Raw genomic sequence first — 21,195 nt, 5'->3', positions numbered from 1 at the left:
ATTTTATGTTGAGTGAAGTCAACCACAAATTTTAAAACTTGCGCTGGGTAACAATGAATGGCAAAATTTTAGGGAAAAAAAAATCAAATGTGTATTTATTGTTATGATCAGTCAATCAAGACTAATACGAATGAACAACCTAAATTATTATGACGTGCTACTCAAAGAAATTATGTAGATTGCACTTGCAGCATGGGATAACTCAATTGTTAGTTGTGACACTGCCTAACTATTTCATAATCTGGTTTAATCGTATGCTCTTGCAATTTGAAAAAGAACTGAACTGTGATAATTACGAAGAGAGTTTCGCTCTCACTTGAATTGAAATTATTAACTTTTTTAGTTTATATGATATTGAACACTCGATTCACAATACTTTGTGTTTGTAAGAGAAGAATCTGAATTTTATCCTTAAAGAATAATCTCATAATCAATAAAAAAAATCAAAGCTTATGAAAATTTATTGGTGTAGGACTGAAGAGTTTAAGATCCTAATTATAGTGATATGAAATAAAAAAATATGATATTAGAGAGTAATTAATAAAATAATTAGTTGTTTAAGAAAGCAATTATTTGCTTTTCATTTTTTTATTCGATTATATTGTCATACAAAATGTTTTTTTTTCAGTCAGACGGTGGGAATTATTTAATTAATGAATTTGACAAGAATATAAAAATATATCATGTATAAGACATCATGATAAGGGTGTGTTTGATTTATTGTTTTAACATATAAACTGAGATTTATTTCTTAAAAAAAATTACACTTATTTTTTTTTTGGACAAATCATTTTTTGGGATTAGCTGAACGTGATTTTCACTCAAAGAATTTACTTAAAAACTCGTTTTTCTCTTACTTTTTCGTTACTTCAAACATAAATCAAATTACATTAAATTTGTAACTAAACCTAACTGTAAAGTTCAACCAACACATAAAGCGGCAAGGTAATGAGATTATTATCTCAAATTACTCTAATAGACACACCATCTTTATTATGTCAAAGTTAATTGATTTTCAACATAAGTCAACACATAAAGCGGCAAGGTAATGAGATTATTAGAGTGATTAATTTTAAAAAGTCAAAATAAAAAAAAAGATATTTGCATAATCAAAAGCTGATTGTGATAAAAAATTTCTGAGTGATTCATTATGATAATTATTTTTTGGTTTAATTGATTCAACGGTGTCAATCAATTTCTTTAAATATCACAAATGCAGTGATATATATATATATATATATATATATATATATATATATATATATATATATATTAACAAGAATAATATTAGTATAGGGAAAAGAGACACTAAAATTGAATTTAAGTATATGAAAGACTCAATTGATACAATTAAAATATGAAAAACTAAAATTGTATATTTGTGATACATAACAAATCAAAAGTACTAATCAGTTTTGCTTTTTAAAAAAATTAATTTTAATTATTATGAATTTTTTTCACAATTTTTTTATTTTATTTTGCTTTATTTTTTTTAAATCGTAAACAAATTTATTAATTTAATTATTAAATAAATAATTTTAATTTTACTTGTTATTAATTTTATTTAATATGTTATATATTTTTCTAGTGTTTTATTATTTAAAATATATTATTTTTTAAATATTATTTTATTTAAATATTTTTATTTATTTAAAATTTAGATAATATTTTATTTAATATGTTATAACTTATTAACACATTAAACCCTAAAATAATAATAAGAGTTGCAATATTCTAATATGTAATATTATAAAATTTGAAAAAAAAGTAAATAGTCAAGTCATGGAGAGGCTCACGACTTTACTAGCCTCCATGACAGTCCATTCCTCTCCATGCACCAATCCTAGCTGTCCAAATTAAAAAAAATATTATGACTTTGAAGTTACAATACAAAAAAAAAAAACTTTTCAAATTCGTAAAATAAAATAATTACATTAAAATCATAAATAATTTTACGACTCTAGTTTTCTTTTTTAAAAAAAGATTACAACTTTTTTTAAAAAAATTATGACTTCAGTTTAAAAAAAAATAAAAATCATAATACTTAGTACGATTTATTTCTTTTGATAAATAATTTAAAAACAACTCATATGAAAAAAAAGAAAAAAAAATACCCTTTTGGGTAAAAAAGCCGCCGGCACGTTGTTGGGCTGGCCTGGATGTAACAACCATAATTGCAGAAATGGCCGTTGGAGATTATTATTTATCTATACTTGATTTAGATCTACCTCCGCTTATATTTCCTTGGTCCAAATTCAAACTATAATAACAGTCCTACTTTGGTAAAAAAATAAAAAATAACAATCCTACTAAATTAACCATAAAAAATATTATTTAATATGATCTTATGAATTCTTTTTGTAGGAAGCTAATTATTGTTTGGACCGTGAATAAAGTTGTGTTTGTTTAGTCAATACACAATAAACAAATAACATATCTACTAATAATGTAAAAAAACATTATAATGTTATTTCATCACTAATTATCATTTATAACAAGTTTATTTATTAAAAATAATTGATTAATAGTATAATCTCTTACTGCAATCCTATTAAACTACTATTTACAAAATAATCTTTGACCAGTATTGAAACATGTTAACAACATATTTTTATTAATAATTAAAAACTGACAAAATTTGTGAAATGCATTTAATATTTAAGGAGTCTCATTTATAATTTTAACCAATAATACAAAAGTATCTAAGCAAATCTCCATTAGCAAATATAATGTTACCAACCCTCAACTTCTCATTATTGACCAAAACCCACATTTATTAGTAAAGTTCATCACAAATAATTTTTTTCATTTTTTATACATAAGACTCAATTATGTAATTCATCAAAATTAAAAAAAAAATAATTAATTTAGTTGATAATAATAATATTTCTTTTAAATTTATAATATTTTTTAAGATTATCTTTGTAATTAATACTTCTATCTTTTCTAGTTGCTTGTCAATACATTTTATCTTTTATTTAAATTAGGAATATTTTTAATATAAAAATAATTAATATAATAAATATTATAAATTGAGTCTTATAAAAAAATACAATAATTTTAAATTTTTATTTTATAAATAAGAATGAAAGGAGTAATATTTGAAAAAAATGGAATAATTTTTTTTAGTTGAAAAAATGGAATGTCAATGCAACAGGAAAAAAATCTAACGGCCAAAAATGAAAAATAAAAGAAAAAGAAAAAGATTAGGAAAACTAGACGTTAGGGAAAAGAGGATTAGCACAAAATAAATTCAACATTGTGGGCCAAATCCGTAAAATAAAATTAAAAAAAAAAGTGTCCTTATGACACGAAGATTCATATTAGGGCCAGAATCCAGGTCGTGTCCAATTCATACCCCAACCAAGGAGCCTAGTGAGTCAGTAGTATAAATACCAAACTAAAATTTAAAAACCTCAACGTTACTCAAACCGATATAAAAATAAAGCGGTTCCATTTTTTCTTTTCTCCATATGCCATTGAGATTTTGTGTATTGGGAATTATATTTATTGGACCGTTTAATTTGTGATTCACATTAATTTCTCAAGCACCAGAGTTTTTAGATTCACTCTTCTGAATGTGGTTGTAGTGAGAGAGAAAAAAAAGAGGCCAAAATTGTTTGTTTGTTTGTTTGTTGAGTAAGGGTTTTGCGTTGCGTTATGGCTGAATCATCGGCGTGTCTTGTTCGATCCTTCTCCTCTCCCGCAGAAACTACTTGTTACGAGGTGAGTTTTTTTTTTTTTTTTTGGTTTCGTAATCTCAACTTTTTATGTTTTTTTTTTGTTGCGTTGGTTACTGAGAATTGGTGTTATGCTATGTTTGGTTTTTGGTTGTTGAGAGAATGAGAGGGAGGTTGTAGTGTCTGTAACTGCATTTTGTTTCGATTTTAGATTTTTTTAGAATTGCGTTTCCTTCTGCAACTTAACTATTCAGTTAAAAGCGTTGGTATAATTATACCATGCACTGAACTGTAGAACTTCTCGCCGCCTTCATTTTATGGATTCATTTGCCAAAGTTTTGAAAATTTCTATAATTCAATCTCACGTTGTTTTTGTCGAGGAAAGCAACCACGCATGGGTTTCGATGTCACTGGTAAATTCATCAATGCTATTGTTCTGTTATGGATATATATATATATACATTTTTAATTTAAGATTTATATCAATATTACGATTTTGCAGTTTCTTCTGCAGTGTTGAGTCTGTGGTGTGGTGACTTGTTATATATATTGGTATTTATTTATTTTTTATTTTCTTTGTGATTCCAGGGTAACCCCATTCTTGCGCTTGGAGAATCTATCTCGTTTGGGAGGTTTATGACAGAGAGCCTGGATTGGGAGAAATGGTCAACATTTTCACACAATCGCTACGTAGAAGAAGCCGAGAAATATTCCAAGCCGGGTTCTGTTGCCGCTAAGAAAGCCTACTTTGAGGCTCATTACAAAAGAAAGGCTGCAGAGCGAGCAGCTGCTGTGATCCAAGAAGCAAACGCTCAGGCTAATGGAACTTTTGAGGCACAAGTTCATGAAGGAAACTGTGCCGATTCATCCTCTGAGACAAGTTCAAATGTGGAAAACACTGTGGCCGCCAATGAACAGCCGGATAATGAAACTGTTAATTACCAAGTTGTTGAATGTGCTGATAGAGACCAACATAAATGTGATGCCCGACAAAGTGATTTGGACATTTCTAATGTGGAAGGAGCAGAGGATGTGCCGCGTCATCACACTGCTACGGATCTTAATGTGGAAAGTTGCAGATTTGTTGATAATTCTAATTCTAACCAGCTTTATCTTGTTGAGGACAATACAGATATTGCTGTCCCTGCAGAAGAGATGACACTAGATCATGTAAATCTATGCTTTCTCTTCTTTGTTTTTATGTGATTTCCTTTTGTTTCTTCTGATGAGTAAATTTATAATTTTGGCAACTCTTCACATTTATCATACTGATGCTGCAGGTTCCTGTTGATCAGGAAGTTTTGGCTTTGCCTGTCAAGGGAAGAGAAGTAAACTCTTCTCCAAAATTATCAACCAAAACTGGGGTTGCCAATCATTCTCGTTCTTTTGATGAAAGGAAGGCTGCTGTGCCACCCAGAAGTGGAATAAACAGTGGTCCGATGGGTAAGAAGTCTGTTGGAGGCTTAGTTGAGAAGAAGAGACTAACTGCACAGTCAGTCCACATGTCAATCAATCTTCCATCTGGTACCGGTGAAACACGCAAAAGAACTGCTGCAGCTTCACAGTCCAGAAATGGCTTAAACAATTTTTCAACAAGTAAGAAGTCTGTTGGAGGGTTGGTTGAGAAGAAAAGAATAACTGCACCATCACTTTACATGTCAATCAATCTCCCATCTGGTGCCGGTATCACAAGCAAAACAGCTACTGTAGTTACTAAACCCAGAAATGGAATAAACTTTGCTGCAAAAAGTTTGAAGTCTGTTGGAGACTCAGTGGAGAAGGGACCAACTAAAAGGTCACTCCACATGTCAATCAATCTGCCTTCTGGTGCAGGTGAAACAAGTAAAACAGCTTCAGTGTTGGAACAGAACAGAATTAAAAAAAATCATTCCAACATTCCAAAAAATAATCCAGGGGCGTTGCGGACATCGACAAAGGTATTAACATATCCACTTTTTTTTTGTACCTACATTTACATCAGTGGTTTTTCTGGAGAAATTAAAAACATTTGAAATGGTACACTTGCTAGTAAATTATGCTGGTTGCTAAAGATTTTTCCCCCTTCTTTAGGTATCTCATGGTTTGCTAAATCAAGCTTCAGCTAATCCCCCTTCTCGGGATAGAAGGTATGTTGCCTTCTGAGCCTCCTTTTTTTAAAGTTGTGTGTTTAAATATCTTCCTTGTTAGTTATGTATGTTGCCTTCTGAGCCTTCTTTTTTTAAAGTTATGTGTGTTTAAATATCTTCCTTGTTAGTTATGTATGTTGCCTTCTGAGCCTTCTTTTTTTAAAGTTATGTGTGTTTAAATATCTTCCTTGTGAGCTATGGCTTCAGCTGTGTGCATCATTAGAAAATTTCACTGACATAATCAAATTTGTGTATGCCAGGACTGAAAGACCACTTAATAAGTCTGTATCTTTAATGTACACTTTTGTGGGTTGCTAAATTTAATGAATCTCTGTTTGCTGCTCCATTAAGAGCTACAAACTTTTGCTAACAAGCATGCTTTCACTTTTTGAAATTCAGAATAAAAAGTTCAAACATCCATAAAAATATGCGAGGTCTCATTTATACTTTTTTGTTGTTGTTGCATAAATGTGGGAACAGCTGCCTGAAATCTTCAAGCCCCACCAAAAGCAACCCCCAATCAGCTACCATATCTGCACCTTTTAGATTCAGAAGTGAGGAAAGAGCAGTTAAACGCAAAGAGGCAAGTTCTTTTCCTTGCCCCTTAAATTAGCCGTGCAATTTATGGTAGAACTATAGGTCTTACTGGCTTTCCCTTTTTTTTTTCTTTTCTGTATTTCAGTTCTTGCAGAGGATGGATGAAACTAAATCCAAGGAAGAAGAGAAAGTTAAGTTGCAAAGGACTCTCAAGGTGAATAATTTTATAATAACGGTTCTGCTGGTACATGATTTACCTTTTCTCTAGGCAAAACTATTGGTGCCAATAACTGATAGAAAAATGTTATAAAGCTGGAATTTGATCTGATATATAAGCAAGTAATTCTTAAATGTATGTTTCTTTTTTCTTTTGTGCTGATGGCCCTGTGGCACTACAATTTAGGAATAAAGGAGTTAGTCAAGAGTCAAGACATAGCTTCATAATTCATTTTCAACTGCTCTTTATTGCTTAATAAAAAGGCGATTCAACATCTTTAATTTGATGTTGATGCAGGGTAAAACAGAGCATGATCACAAGAAGCTGCAGCAGAGCAGTGGCTCTATATCCAAACTTAATGAAGACAAGCCTGGTGAATCACAATCTCCAAGCAATCAGACTAGAAAGGTATATTTACTTATTACATCTGATGTTGAAAATAACTCCATTGACTAAATGCTATTTAACAGCAACAGCAACCATAATTTTGTTGAACCTTTGATTAAATGATGCCCTTTTGTTGAATCATCTTGATGCTTCTGTGCCGGATTAGCTATAAGTCCTTGTTTGTGGCTTTTTTTTTTTTATATTCTAAAGGATGTTGCTTGTCAATCAATTCTGTTCACTTTACAAAGGCTTTATGACCAATGACCATCACAGTTCCACATAATCTGTCAACCATTAATCTCTGTTGGTTCATTCCTACCTGGAGATGCTTTCAACTTGTGATTTATAATATTGTACTTGCATTTTCTTTGATTTTGGGTGATGCTTTCAACTTGTGATTTATAATATTGTACTTGCATTTTCTTTGATTCTGGGTGATGCTTTCAACTTGTGATTTATAATATTGTACTTGCATTATCTTCTGTTTTGACCTTTTAATTTTATTTATTTATTCTTTTCCAGATCTCGCTTACGCTGCCCCGGTCACCAAAACTTGGGAGGAAAGCAAGTTCTAGTTCTAGCACAGTCCAGGACAAAAGCTTAGGAAATTCATGGAAGCCTCCTATCAGCACCTCCAAGCGTACTACAGAAAAAAATAACCGAACAACACGGCAATCAGTAACTTTATTATCAAATAATACAAGAGAAAATGCTTCACCAAATATTCAGCAATGAGAACAAGGAGCATCTGACTGAGCATGTGATCTGAAGAAAAAAGCTGTCAAAGAGACTGAAAACACTAGTGTTTAGACAGCCTAAAATACCCCGATGTGTTCACATTTAGAAGGATAATTTTGTAGTCTTTTGTTAGTTATATCTAGGACTCAATAAGTTTTGACCTAGGAGCATTAGCATATATGTTGAAACCTAAGTTTGTAAAAAAATAGGTTTAGGCTATATACGTAAAGGTAAATAGGACTTGTATTACCTTTAGTTGCATTCAACTTTGATTCGCCACTTTGTTACGCACCATTCAAATATTAAGCGTTGAGGACATGAATATATTTTTTTTCTGTGAGTGTGTTTTAAGAATTTTACCCGTACATAAAAGAGTGCGGTTCATGGATGTGCTGCGTTCCCTTTTTTCTTTTTGTCCCCCATAGACCAAAAGGTAGTACTTCCTACCTAAAGGGAAAGAGGAGTTCAATGTTTATTCTTGTAAATTTAAGACAATAATGATTTACACTTAGAGCATTTAGTACCCTTATTACTGTTGAGAAAATCTCTTTAAGCTTCTCTATTTAACTTTTTCTGCTCATTGCTTGCCTTCTAAAACTACTCTTCCAATCAATCACTTCAAAGTTTGTTCCCGTGAACTATGCGCACGGCTCCTAATTTTCAGCTAGTACCATATGATTATCATGTAAAAATGTACATAATTAAATATACGCAAGTTCCCTTGAGGCAAGACTTCGTTTACATGTGTTTGGCTAGAGGCAATCTATTATTTACACTTTACACTATAATATGCAATTAGACTATTCCTGCGTCACCCATTTCTTTTAAAAAAAATAAAATCTTGTTTACACGTTCTTTTCATTACATTATTGTTGGTAATTTTTTTTATGCGAGTCTTACCAAATTATTTGAGTCCATTTTATTTCAGTAAAAACTCAAACGAAGTTCATTCAATAATATAATATGTTGAAAAACAGTTTGCCAAATAATGCGAGTTAGTAGCACTTTTATCTTTTTTACTTTAAGCAAGAATAAATAAGAAGGAAACAAGCTTATTAAGTAAGCTCAATACTTGTCAGCACCCATTTTTATACATACTGCAATATATATCTAAATCCTCGATGATTGGAAAAAAGAATACCCCAACCCTTGAGGTTGAAATTCTCCAATAAAGATGTAGTTAGCTACAAGAAACACTAAATTGTCCTTTCATGAGTAAATTTTGATTTTTGTTGAAGATGCAGGAAAGGCAAAGCAGATCATGCTATGAATAGACCTTGATCTATAACTGAGTAATCAGCTGAATCATATAAGTGTGTTGGAGCTTCTGAAATAAGTCCTGGATCATAATATTCAGACATTCCTATATTCTGCAGACTGAAGTTCATATTATTATAGCATTCACCTTGTAGCCAATAGAAATGCAAGTCCTCATCCAATGATGGTGCAGAAGCTACCTCACCTCCCAAAAGAAGGTTGCTTTGGTAAATTTCCAGATCAGAAATGCTACTGAGATTATTATATCCCTGTGTTTTCAATCCAGAATTTGTGGTGGAAATGGGTTCTGAAGATTGACCATTCATAATAAGACTTCCTGGTTGAATAGGAAAGGTGCCAACTGCATTCCCTATTGAACTCACAGAATTGGCATAATCATTCTTGTAATCTGCAAACAAAGGTTTTGGCTCTTTACAAGCAGCAACCTCTTCCTCCGTTATCAAGGGAGCGGAACTAATTGAAGCAACTGATTGTGATTGATCCACTTGGATGTGTTGCTGCTGCTTACCATGTAATGGCAACTGATTGAAGCTATCTTCTAAATGAACAATTGACTTGTGTTCTTCTTTGAGTTGCATGTGTGGAACTTCAGTCCAAGTGTATGGTGTTGGCATGGAACAATCAAATACTGCATGGTTTTCTTCTGACTCCAGAGGGGCAAAAGTTTGATTAAGGCCAACCCTTAAACTCTCTCTCATATTTGTGTCAGCAATGTTACCAGTCAAAATCCTTCCTTTTTTCGCTATGGTGGACTGTGAAACAATTCCCTTGGGATCCGCTTCGTGACTTTTAGTTTCCACATTCTGAAGTTGTAATGATCCATCCGAATGATTGTAGCTGTCAATGGCAACATCGTTTTGTTGCTGGTTGTTTACTGAGTTCTGAAAACCAAAACTTCTCATATCTTTTAAAGGAAAATCTGAATGCTTCAATCCACTTGAGGAAGATCTCTGATCGTTTTCTTTCTGAATCCTACTCAAATAAAGCCTGTATTTCTGCATAACACAATATTTCTTATTAAGAACCTTAGTTTCAAACTTCAAACTTACAAAACATTATAGAAACATACATTTTTTTTCTATGGAAAAAACTTATATACAGTTCTATAGGTTTTTTAATCTAATTAGAATTGCAGTTTCATCTTAGTAATCTGAGTAATTAAGGTTTGCATTAAAGGATTGTGCAAATTATCAAGATGAAACTTCAATTCTGATTAGAAAATAGTACAAACAGCACATGAGGAATTGTATATAAGTTATGTCCCTTTTCTATCCTATTATTTTCTTTATTGAATTTATGAGAGGATCTGCATCTTCTTGGAGGGCAAGTTTGAGTAAGAAAACCTACATTAGATAGAGATGGACATGCTGAGTAACGTGTAAGTTGTAATGTTTCTGAGAAACATTTGTACAGGACCAATGGTTTGGAGGTTACCACTTACACCCTATTGTATTAAAGTGAAGCTTTGTTGTGATTCTAAGTCTACCAAACGGGGATATAAATGAGATGTAATCATGCATACAGTAAAAAATATTAAAAACTAGATGCTCATTTGAATGAAAGATAACATTCAGGTGTGAAATTATAGCATCACCTGCAAGTGGCTAGCAACGTTCTCTCTAGTCAGCCATGGGACATTCATCAGATCTAGTATTTTCTTCGGCCCCACTTCTGCCAAACAAATATGATTTGTTACAATTTTTTGTGTGCGTGAAAGATATAAGATGTCTGCATGCAACAAAAGATAATGCCTGACAGTCACAATTTAATTCATCGATGAAATGTTAATCATAACAACAAGCTTTATAGAAGTCACAGTGATGATTGCAAATAACACTTTATGCAGAACTTTGAAAAGAAACTTACTATCAAATCCAATCTGATTCACCGCTTTAACAAACTTCTGATGAAGATCCACAGACCAGACTACTCTAGCTTTCTTGGTGGATGATGGATCCAAACATTCTTTGTCATCGTGTTTGTTATCTGCATCTTTTCTTTTCTTTGTTGAGGTAACATCTTCTACCGCAAACAGGTTCCCATCATCTGATAGCTCTGATCCATTTCTCATCAAGTGAATGCTCTCAAAACTCTCAAAACTTTCAAATTCTTTGGCCTCATGTATCCTTTTTCTTAAGACATGCTGCCATATGTTTCTCAGTTCTTTCATCCTTATAGGCTTAAGGAGATAATCACAGGCTCCATGTTGAACACCTTTCATCACCCTGCTTGTTTCCCCATCCACAGACATCACTGAACAGCATTGTAAAGTGTGACTTGTCAGAGCTTGGAGTTTCAATCAATGCGATCAAAGGATTACAATGATATCATATAACTAAAAACTTGAATATATTATTAATAGAGAACTGACTAATGACAGGAAGATCCATCTCAAGCCCAACATGCTCAAGAAGTTTAAAACCATCCATGTCGGGCATGTTTACATCGCTGATCACTATATCATATCCATCCTTCCTTTCACGAAGCAAGCTTAGAGCATGCCTTGCTAAACAACATGTAGTCACTGATGCAAATGATAGAGAAGAGTCAGAATAACATTAAGAAATCAGCCATCATAGCAGAGAATACATAAAAAGTTATGTGTGCTTGCTTTCCAAAATTTTCTATTTGTATGAAATCTCATTCATATGAACAGAGAGACAGATCATAGAGGAAAAAGAAAAAAGCACAGATAGGGGACTGAAAATCAGTAAAGATGTTGACATAACAAAAAGTTTTAAAAGTCTCCAGTTACTGATATCTCTCATATTACCTAAGTTCATGATCACTGTTGCATGATGTAAAGACCACATAACCTGAGACATAAGCTCTTACTGCTACCTATGACATTTAGACTAACCCTCAGAGATGTCTCTTCATATATTATAGCATCTTATTGCAATCATAATATTACTCATTTGGATTGTGCTTCTATTGATGTTTTCTTATCTGAATCATATATAACTATATAAGCACTAAAATCTGGACCTTCCATTTATGACAACAACTTTTTGCAATCTACTGAGAACAAATGCTCAATCTAAGTGAGTTTAGTGCATGTTATTAATGGATGAGTGTGGGATTTCCAACATGGAATATTAGTTCCTAAGATACCATAAATAAACAAGGTCAAGAGACAGTAAATTTAGACCAGGAAGAATCAAATTCGACAAGGGAACTTCTTTATGCTACTCTCTAGATTTTTTTATTATTAACAGACGTGGAAGCACAGAAGATAGAAGCGGAACTAATAATCTGATTATAACCTGCCCCATCTAATAATAACTTCGCAATCTGAACTTCTCTGCAATTCAAGTTTTTGCTTCTTGAAACATGAAAAGGGTCCTCCTTTAAAAAGTTGAAATATCAATTTATCAAGTACTAGTAATAGCTAAAACGAACCCAATTATTTTTTAAAAATATAGCTATAAAAAAATGCTGCAAAAACGTGAGTACTTAGCATTAACTAGCTATTTAAAATTTTAAATGTCATCAGTCTAATAGAAGGATTTGTTTTCCCTAAAAAAAGAAGCACATTCCTTAGAAACTGACCCATGACAAATATGACCACAACCTACCACATACTAAAGCTTAAAAAAAAAAAAAACCAAAACTTGGAGACGCATGATCTCTTAGACTGCATAGTAACAGTTTACAAGAAATTTTTATAGATCTTTAGTACATCAAACTAGCTAATATTGGAAACTTAATCAGCACATAACATAAGTGTCAGTGTGTGGAAAAAAAGGAGCCACTCATGAGTTAAAACATACCAACCTTCATAATTGCACTTTTTGAGCATCTTCTCAAGGATCTTGAGCCACGTTGGATCATCATCCACAACTAGAACTCTCAGACCAGCAGGAAAATCACGTCTTGGGGAAGAGAAACAACCATTATCCATTTTTGCGAGAGAGACACAGAATAGAGGGCCAAGCTAGGATCAGTGTGCTTGTGTTAGTGAGTTCAAAAAAAGGTTGAGTTTGTTTGTGGGGGTTATAATAAGTTAAGGAGTTAAAAAATATCAAAGGAAAGACACAGAAGAGAGAGAGAGAGAGCACCAACACCAACGAATATTGGCGCCGCACAGCTAACGGTCCCTGTGGCGTACGTTAGTATATATCCCTTTGGTTTTGTTTGGTCCTACCTAGCTACAACAATTCAGTTCTATACTACTTGTTATAGAATTGCATTACATTAGTATTATGGGAACTAGGAACAGTGATGCAGTTTTTTTTAAGTTTAATGCCGAAACACGTTGGGCGGCTTTAATTTAAATTGAAAATATATAACCTAACTCGATTGACAACCTATATTAAATTTATGATGACTTGAATTTGATATATGCAGAATACACTTTTAGAGAATAATAATAAACTTTTAAATGTGATTATGTTGAGATTAAATATTAATCTGATAATCAATTTAAATATAATCAAAACTTGTAGGAATACCATTTCACCAAAAACATTAATATAAAAGTGAACTGAACTGAGTGGGAAGATTGTTCAGGCATCCCAGGGAAAGTGAGTGAGGCTTCTTGTCAAAATATGCAAAAGCTATTATTATGTACTATTATACTGAGATAACCTAGGGAAAACAAACAGTGCTTCTACTTTCTACTATACTTCTGGAACCTGCGTTGTGTAGTGCTGCGGTGCAGATGCATTTCTAAAAGCCAGTAAGTGGCACTTTTGCTTATTTGAAGTATATATTTTATATGCTTTGGCTTGTATGGTGTTATCGTTTTGTTTTTAAAAAGGGTTTTAGTGGGACTGTTATCTATGTAGAGTGCTATTTTGGTGTATCAGAATAGTAATTTTTCAATTGAGGCTAAAGGACTAAAAAGCCTTGTGGTTTACCTGTTCTTTCTATTATTAATGTTTGCACCTCAATTCCGCTCAATTATTTAGGATTATTGTATATGAGATATTGTTTATTTTAACTTGCATGAGTCTCCTAATTTTAAATCATCTATCTAAAGTGTTATACACTTTAGCTCGTATATGTTTTATAATTTTATCTTTAAAAAATGTCTTTATGAGTTAAGAGAACAATACTTATGAAATACTAGTTTTGATTTTTTTTTGCTGAATAAATATTAGTTTTGATCTCCATTTTTAAACAATGTGATAAAAAATGAATTATAGCAATTTGTTATAAAAATATGTATTAATATATTATTATGACGATGATGAGGCAGGAGAGGTTGCGGTTCATTTTATTAGTGGGAAATTTATGGTTTGCAATTTGCATAGGGTGGGAAGAAAACAGAGAATGAAAACCAGATTCTGTTTTGGAAAAATGCATGAGAAGGAAATTTATGAAGAAAAAGTAAGGGGACAAGAAATATATATATAAAAAAAATCACCTCTTTTTGTTTTGTCAGCTAAGAATTCACTGAAGATGGAATCTTAATTTATTTATGGAAATGAAAAAAAAGGTAAGATGGACAACGTGAAAATTCATTTCATGACTGACAAAGTTATGGTGGAAATGCACGTGGAATGCATTTGAGAGACATGATGGGAAAGTTGGTGGAGAGAAGAGAAATTGTTAGACTTAGACATGCCCATTGCCCAATATCATCTGAACTTGGATCTCCAATTCCAATCACTGAATGATCAATTCAATCCAATTGGGTCCAGACTTCAGAGAAACAAACAACACCCAACTTCCCTTCCCTATTGAACTGGACTAGCTAGTACTACCCTCCTTGGCAAATGTGCTTATGTTATGCACTATGAAATATTTTTTTATTGATAAATATTAATTTATTAATTTTATTCAAAATATAAATAAGAAAATTTGAATTTAAGACCTTTTTTCTTTCTTTTCCTTTATTCTTAAGCCTTTCTTCTCAAGCATCAGGTAAATTTTATATCTCTTCTATGGATTAAGACTATAGGGTAAGAATAAGATTTGGGTGTGGTTTTAAATCTTTAAATTTTTTTTAGATTTTTTTGTTTTCAATTTTTAATTTGTTTTGTTAATTTTAGTTTTTTAAAAAAATTGTATTTATTTTAGTACTTAATTAAGGATGAAAAAAGTAAAAAAAAAATAAAAGTAAGAACTAATAAAAAATAAAAAATATTTATCAGTCAAAATAGATAGAAAATTATACGTAGCCGGTACCACCCTCCCCCGGCATCATGTTGCTTTCCAACGTGTCAATATTAATGGACCCAAAAAAGGTAATTGAATTGAACAAAGACAAAGCACAAAGGCAGAGGGACAAAACATCAGTGTCAGGTCAAAAATAAAAAAAATACCTGAAGGTTCTGTCGCCGTACCATTGGTGCGTGTTTCCACGCTTGGTTAATACTGTAAATAATAACCCTTTCAAAAGTAACCAAATGCCAAATGGAAGTGTTGAGTTAGGAAATTTAAATTTGACAGTGATTATTAGTTTATTTTCACCACAATTTTTTGGGTGAAAAGGTCAAAAGTATATTATTTGAAAGTAAAATTGATTTGAAATCATGTTTAAATATACGTTTCAGAGTAAAATTTTATATGCAAATTCAGCTTTTGAGAAACAAAATTTAGGCTTTTTTTACAAAGTCATTTTGCAAACGTAAATTTAACCAAATTTAAATATGTAAACTTTAATTTAAAGATACACTTAAATTAGTAAGTAAATACGTAGAAATAAGAATTCAATTCTAAATAAGTTAATATTATGTCATTTAAATTATTACAAAAGTTTAAGCGATTAAAAAAAAGGCATATAAAGAGTTATATATATATTCTATAACTTCAACCATTCGTTTACACCCTCATAGTATATGTGGAGTTCAATAACCTATAAGAAAAAACAAATTGATCAAGCTAAACGCCTCACACATTCACTTTACCCACAGAATATTTAAGTAGAAACTGAGTGAAAGAAGATTAAAAAAAAAATAGAGAAAGATAGAATAGAAAAAAAAATTAATGCAAAATAAGATTCAAGCTCTTGAAAACATGAAGTCGTAGGAGTGAAGTGTTTACTTCTTGGAAAGAAGTGACTTGATTGTAAATGAGTGTATAGGATAAAACACCATTGAGATGGAATTATGGACTGGGTTAAGGTTAGGTTGGTGATCTTCGGCAACCACAGAGTTGAAGGTGTTGCTTATACAAGACACATTTGAATTGGTTGTTAAGAATTAAGATTTACAATGTGCATTATGCACTTAGTTATGGTTGCAACAAAGGTTTGAAAGTTGCAATATACTCCATGTGAACATTGTTTTTCTTCAAGGTGACCTAAGAAAAGGTGTCCGTGAAAATGTCTCTAGGCTTTTAATGTGTAGCAACTAGCAGCCAAGCATGGTATATAAATCACTTTATGGGTGAAAAATAATGTCCAACTTATTTGTTGCATTGAAAGGTATGCTTTCAAATAATCTTATTTGGACCATTCATTGTTCAGCTTGCAACAAGGAAGTGTGCAAATTGTTGTGCTTGTTTGTGTTGATGATTTGATAAATCTTGAAAAAGAATCAGTGTCATTCAACAATTTAAAGCTTATTTAAGTGACTAGTTTCACATGAAAGATATGGGAATGTTGAAGTATTTTTTAGGTGTTAAGGCTGCTAGGAATCCTTCTAACATTTTTCTTTGTCAACATATATAAATATGTCTTCAATATCATATATGAAGTTGGGTTGCTAGGAGCCAAATCTGCGAACATTCATTTGAAGCAAAATCATCAATTGGCATTGGCTAATGGTGGTTTACTTAATAATCCAAAAAGATATCATCACTTGGTAAGTGGTCTCGTATATATTTCCTTTACTTGACCTGAATTTATTGTGTTCACACTCTTTCATAATTTATGCCACAACCAAAGTACGAACATTATTAGGAATTGAAGTTGCATTGCAAGTAGTCTACTATTTGAAAAGAAACCTAAGACAATGCATTATGCTGCGTTAAAACTGTGATTTGGAATTGTAAGGATGGTGTGATTCAAGTTGGGCAAGTTGCCTTTTGACTTGGAAATCATTCACTAAGTGTTTCGTGCTCTTAGGAAATTCTACAATTTCTAAGAAGACCAAGAAACAACAAATATTGTTTTAATCATTAGCAAAAACAAAATATAGATCCGTGGTAATAACAATATGTGAATTAAAGTGGTTGAAAGAAATACTATTTAACTTTGGTGTGGCACACTCCACTCTCATGCACCTTTGTTATGAATTTATGATAGTTAGAATACATTCCATATAACTAAAAATGTTGTTTTTCATGAACGAATCAAACATATTGAAGTAAATTTGTCATTTTATCTAAGACAAAATACCGAAAACTAACATCAACACCTAATCAACCTCTGCATGATATATTTACAAAGACATTGGACTAATCACAATTTAATTATTTTCTTGACAAGGTGAATATTGAAAATTCTAATGCAACTTTGAGGGTTATTAAGCTGAATATGTAAATATGTGTGAGTGATATGATAGGTAATATAATTGTGGTAGGAGAATATTTAACACCAGGTATAACAGGTAATCTATTTATTTATTTATAATATATAAAAGTCGAGCTCCTCACTATTATGCCGCCAAGTTAGTAAAATTGATGATTTGGAGAAAGAAGAACATTCTCCTTTTGTGTTTATCATTTCTTTTTTTTTTTCTTCAATGTTACTCACAACATAACAAAACTTATATTAAAACATCTCAATTTAATCTTACTGACCTCCAAATGTTTCGCATGTTCATGACCCTCATTCTTCAATGTTCTATATTACATTATATAACCATCTTCTTTTACATTTTATATATCATTCAAAATTTTCATATTAATAATTTCTAAATTCTAATATATTTTTTGCTTTATAAATATAAATAAAAATAAATATTTCACATCAACAAAGTTCATGATCTAAAATTAGTTTTCAATCTAATCTATAAAAAAAATATGTTGGTTAAACAAAGTTGAAATTTATTTATTTTTCACATTAACCTGTAAAAATATATATTTCACATCAACTTTAACTATTACAAATCTAATTTTATTTACTATCTCCAATATTACATATCACAAAATGTAAAACAAAAAATCACATTAAATTACTTTAAACAAATTTTATATTGATATATTAAATTTATTTAATATTTTTAATTTTAATATGATTTGCACTTTTAAATATATTGTGACCGGAAGCTCTATTACATGTAGCGATACGGGAGAATATAATTTCAAAATTCAATGATATTTTACAATAGGAGAACTTATACACCATATATAATTTAAGAATTATCTCAACAAATGATGCATACAAATCATTTAAAGGAACATTCAAAAGATAATATATAAAAGTTGAGCTCCTTATTATTACGTTGTCACATCAGCAATGATGATTTGGAAAAAGAAGAACATTCTCCTTTTGTGTCTATTACTTCTCTTTTCTTTATTTCTTCTTTCATGTTACTCACAACATAGCAAAACCTATATCAAAACATTTCAATTTAATCTTAGTGACCTCCAAATGTTTTTCATATTCGCGATCCTCATTCTTCAATGTTCTATATTACATTCTATAATCATTTTCTTTTACATTTTATATATCATTAAATTTAAAAAAGCAATCAACATCCAAGAAGAAGGCTCAAAGATAGTTGTAATCACTTCTATCATAGTTAAAAAATTCAAAGGTTTGATTACTTTCACACATTTAAAATCCTTAACAAAATTTATATTCTACACGTTATATATGTTAATACGTTGTTTCTTTTCTTTTCTTTATATATAGATAATTCAGCTAAAAAAATATGGATAACTAGATAAATAGGTGGTTAAATTGTACTTAATGTTTACATTAAGCGATTATCATATATCATTTCACTAAGAAAATTGAAATTATTTTTCTAAATTTAATTTTTATATTAAGTTATATATATATATATATATATATATATAATCAAATCTTTAAATAACATTTAAATAAAAATTGATCCATAATTTTCTATCCCTTTATTTTTATTTAATTTGATATTTATTTATTTGAGATGTTTCTTTACTATCTTAAGCATTATTTTCAATTCAACTTATTTAATAAATAAATAATTTTAATTCAATTAAGTCTATATCATACTTTTTGCTTACAATAATTTTTTATATATTTTATTTACTATAATAATTTTAATTTACTAACAATTATATTCTAATAATTTTTTTCATATGAATATTCAATCAACTCAACTTCAATTACAAGGATCTATATCAACCTAGATAATCTTGATCTTGTAAAGTTTAAGATAGGATAAAATGAACTTCATTCTTTTATTTTATTTTATTTTATTATACACATTTTGTAACATTCAACGAACAAAATCGTTAATTTATTTTAATTCTTTGATTGATATAGTTAAAAAATTATAAATTTTATTCTAAATAACTACTTTGTAGTAAAAAATGAAACTACAAATGAAAGAACTATCTTCTCCAAGTTCTGCCAACACTGATCTTGACAGGAAAATGTCCAAAAATAGAAGATCCTTGCAATATATAATGTCCATGAAATGGGTATGAGAATCACAAATATGCTAACTTACCATGACCTTCATATTCATAATATTCAATAATACTTTATTTTTTCTTAGTTTTAACATATATAAAATAATAGGATAATGTGTTCACAATTCATGCAATAATCAATGAGATCAACGATATGTTTGATGGAATTATGTTGCATGTGAGAAATGCCAAAAGAAAGTTACAAAAGAGGGAAATCAATACACTCGTAGATAATGCAAACAACCATCCAAGTACCAAACAACAAGGTTTAATATTTTGTATATAATGAATTATTTTTTATAACATAATTAAATAAATATTAGCATTTTTAAAACCTTTTTTAGGTTCAAGATATAATTGAAAGTCTCTAATGACACTGGTGTAACAAGATTCACAATGTTCTATCGAGATGCACAACAAATTCTAAACATAACAACGTTTGAACTCCTTCACACCCAAAATGCAAATAAGGCTGACATACTCCAATATTGTATAGTCTTTACAAACACACTTTTATTTTTTGAAATCATACTCACAATTCACAACTTGAAGGAAGGATTTCAAACCTATACTGTCAGAAGGATTTTTATCCCAAAAAATATCATTCAGCATGATCCTCTCCTCAAAGAAATTAAACAGGTAACCATATTTATAATTTATTTTCATTTTTACTTCTTGTACAAAATATTAATAGTTTTATCCACTAAATAATATTTTTATTAAAAAAGGGGTCCACTTCATCACAAAAAATATCATCAGATGATTAGGTGAAGAATTAGTTATAAGTCAAAGTACAAAGCTATAAGCATCCAACAAGTTAAAAGGTGCATCTTTATCATGAAGAAGTTTATCAAATATCATAAAGTCCATTAAAAATCAGACAAATAAACAAACTATTACAAGTCAAAGTCCAAAGTTACAACTATCCAAGAAGTCAAAAAACGTATCTTCATCATCAAAAGAAAAAGAAAGTCCATTACAGAAAAATGTGAAAAAAAATCTATCATAAGTAAAAGTTCAAAACTACAAGCATCCATTAAATCAAAAGATGCATCTTCATCATCAAATGAAGTTTATTCAATCTTAGAAAGTTCATCAAGGAGAAAAGCGAATAAACAAACTGTTTTGATATCCTCTGATGAAAAGTCAATCTTACTTCAAAGTTTAAAAAGGAGCACACAAAAAAAAACAAAAATTCATCAGAAAAAGAAAATAAATACAAAAAGTCTATTTAAATATACAATTTTCGGTGTCTTATTCACATTATTTTTATGTTTTTACCATTATGATTGACTATTTTTCTTTCATTAAATATATTTCTCATATTATGTCAATTTTTATGTTTTTACCATTATGGTTGATTATTATGTCATTAAATATATTATGTCAATTCCACTTGATTCTTATATTACTCTTATAAAATTTATATATAACGCTTACATTTAGTTTCACATTAATCAATTTTAGTCAAGTAGTCAGTCTTTAATTCTAAAATATTTCATTATAAATATATTAATAAATAAAAAATATCTTAATTTATACATAATTTTTAACTTCTTTAATAAAGAATGACATAAAATATGATTAATAATTATATTTTAAATTTAATTTATCAAACAAATAATTTATTTAATTATTTATAAATCCACACAACACACGGGTCTGTCTCTAGTAATTAATAATGTTTAGGAATAATTGTATGAGAATATTCAAGACT

The 21,195-nt window shown here is 30.2% G+C and overlaps 2 protein-coding genes across 3 annotated transcripts; one reads left to right on the top strand and one right to left on the bottom strand.

Annotated features, from left to right (window-relative positions):
- Window positions 1–3,368: 3,368 nt before the first annotated feature.
- LOC114381181 (protein WVD2-like 4) lies at window positions 3,369–8,020 on the top strand. Its single transcript, XM_028340373.1, has 8 exons — window positions 3,369–3,726; window positions 4,269–4,850; window positions 4,961–5,617; window positions 5,751–5,806; window positions 6,287–6,389; window positions 6,489–6,557; window positions 6,858–6,968; window positions 7,470–8,020. Exons 1-8 carry the CDS (start codon window positions 3,661–3,663, stop codon window positions 7,680–7,682), a joined length of 1,857 nt encoding a protein of 618 aa, XP_028196174.1. The 5' UTR covers window positions 3,369–3,660; the 3' UTR covers window positions 7,683–8,020.
- A 701-nt stretch (window positions 8,021–8,721) lies between these two features.
- LOC114381171 (two-component response regulator ARR11-like) lies at window positions 8,722–13,125 on the bottom strand. 2 transcript variants are annotated; one of them, XM_028340357.1, is made up of 5 exons: window positions 12,741–13,125; window positions 11,335–11,487; window positions 10,830–11,216; window positions 10,558–10,691; window positions 8,722–9,958 (listed from the first exon to the last, which is right to left on the bottom strand). In XM_028340357.1, the coding sequence occupies exons 1-5, from the start codon at window positions 12,865–12,867 to the stop codon at window positions 8,945–8,947; spliced, it is 1,815 nt and encodes a 604-aa protein (XP_028196158.1). In that variant the 5' UTR covers window positions 12,868–13,125; the 3' UTR covers window positions 8,722–8,944. The 2 variants fall into 2 exon arrangements, with proteins under 2 accessions (XP_028196158.1, XP_028196159.1); XM_028340358.1 differs by having other exon boundaries at window positions 10,558–10,634; window positions 12,741–13,123.
- Between the last annotated feature and the right edge of the window lie 8,070 nt (window positions 13,126–21,195).

This window comes from Glycine soja, chromosome 13 (genome assembly GCF_004193775.1).
Source record: "Glycine soja cultivar W05 chromosome 13, ASM419377v2, whole genome shotgun sequence".
NCBI classification, from domain to species: domain Eukaryota; kingdom Viridiplantae; phylum Streptophyta; class Magnoliopsida; order Fabales; family Fabaceae; genus Glycine; species Glycine soja.
This window is presented reverse-complemented; position numbering and strand designations above follow the sequence as displayed.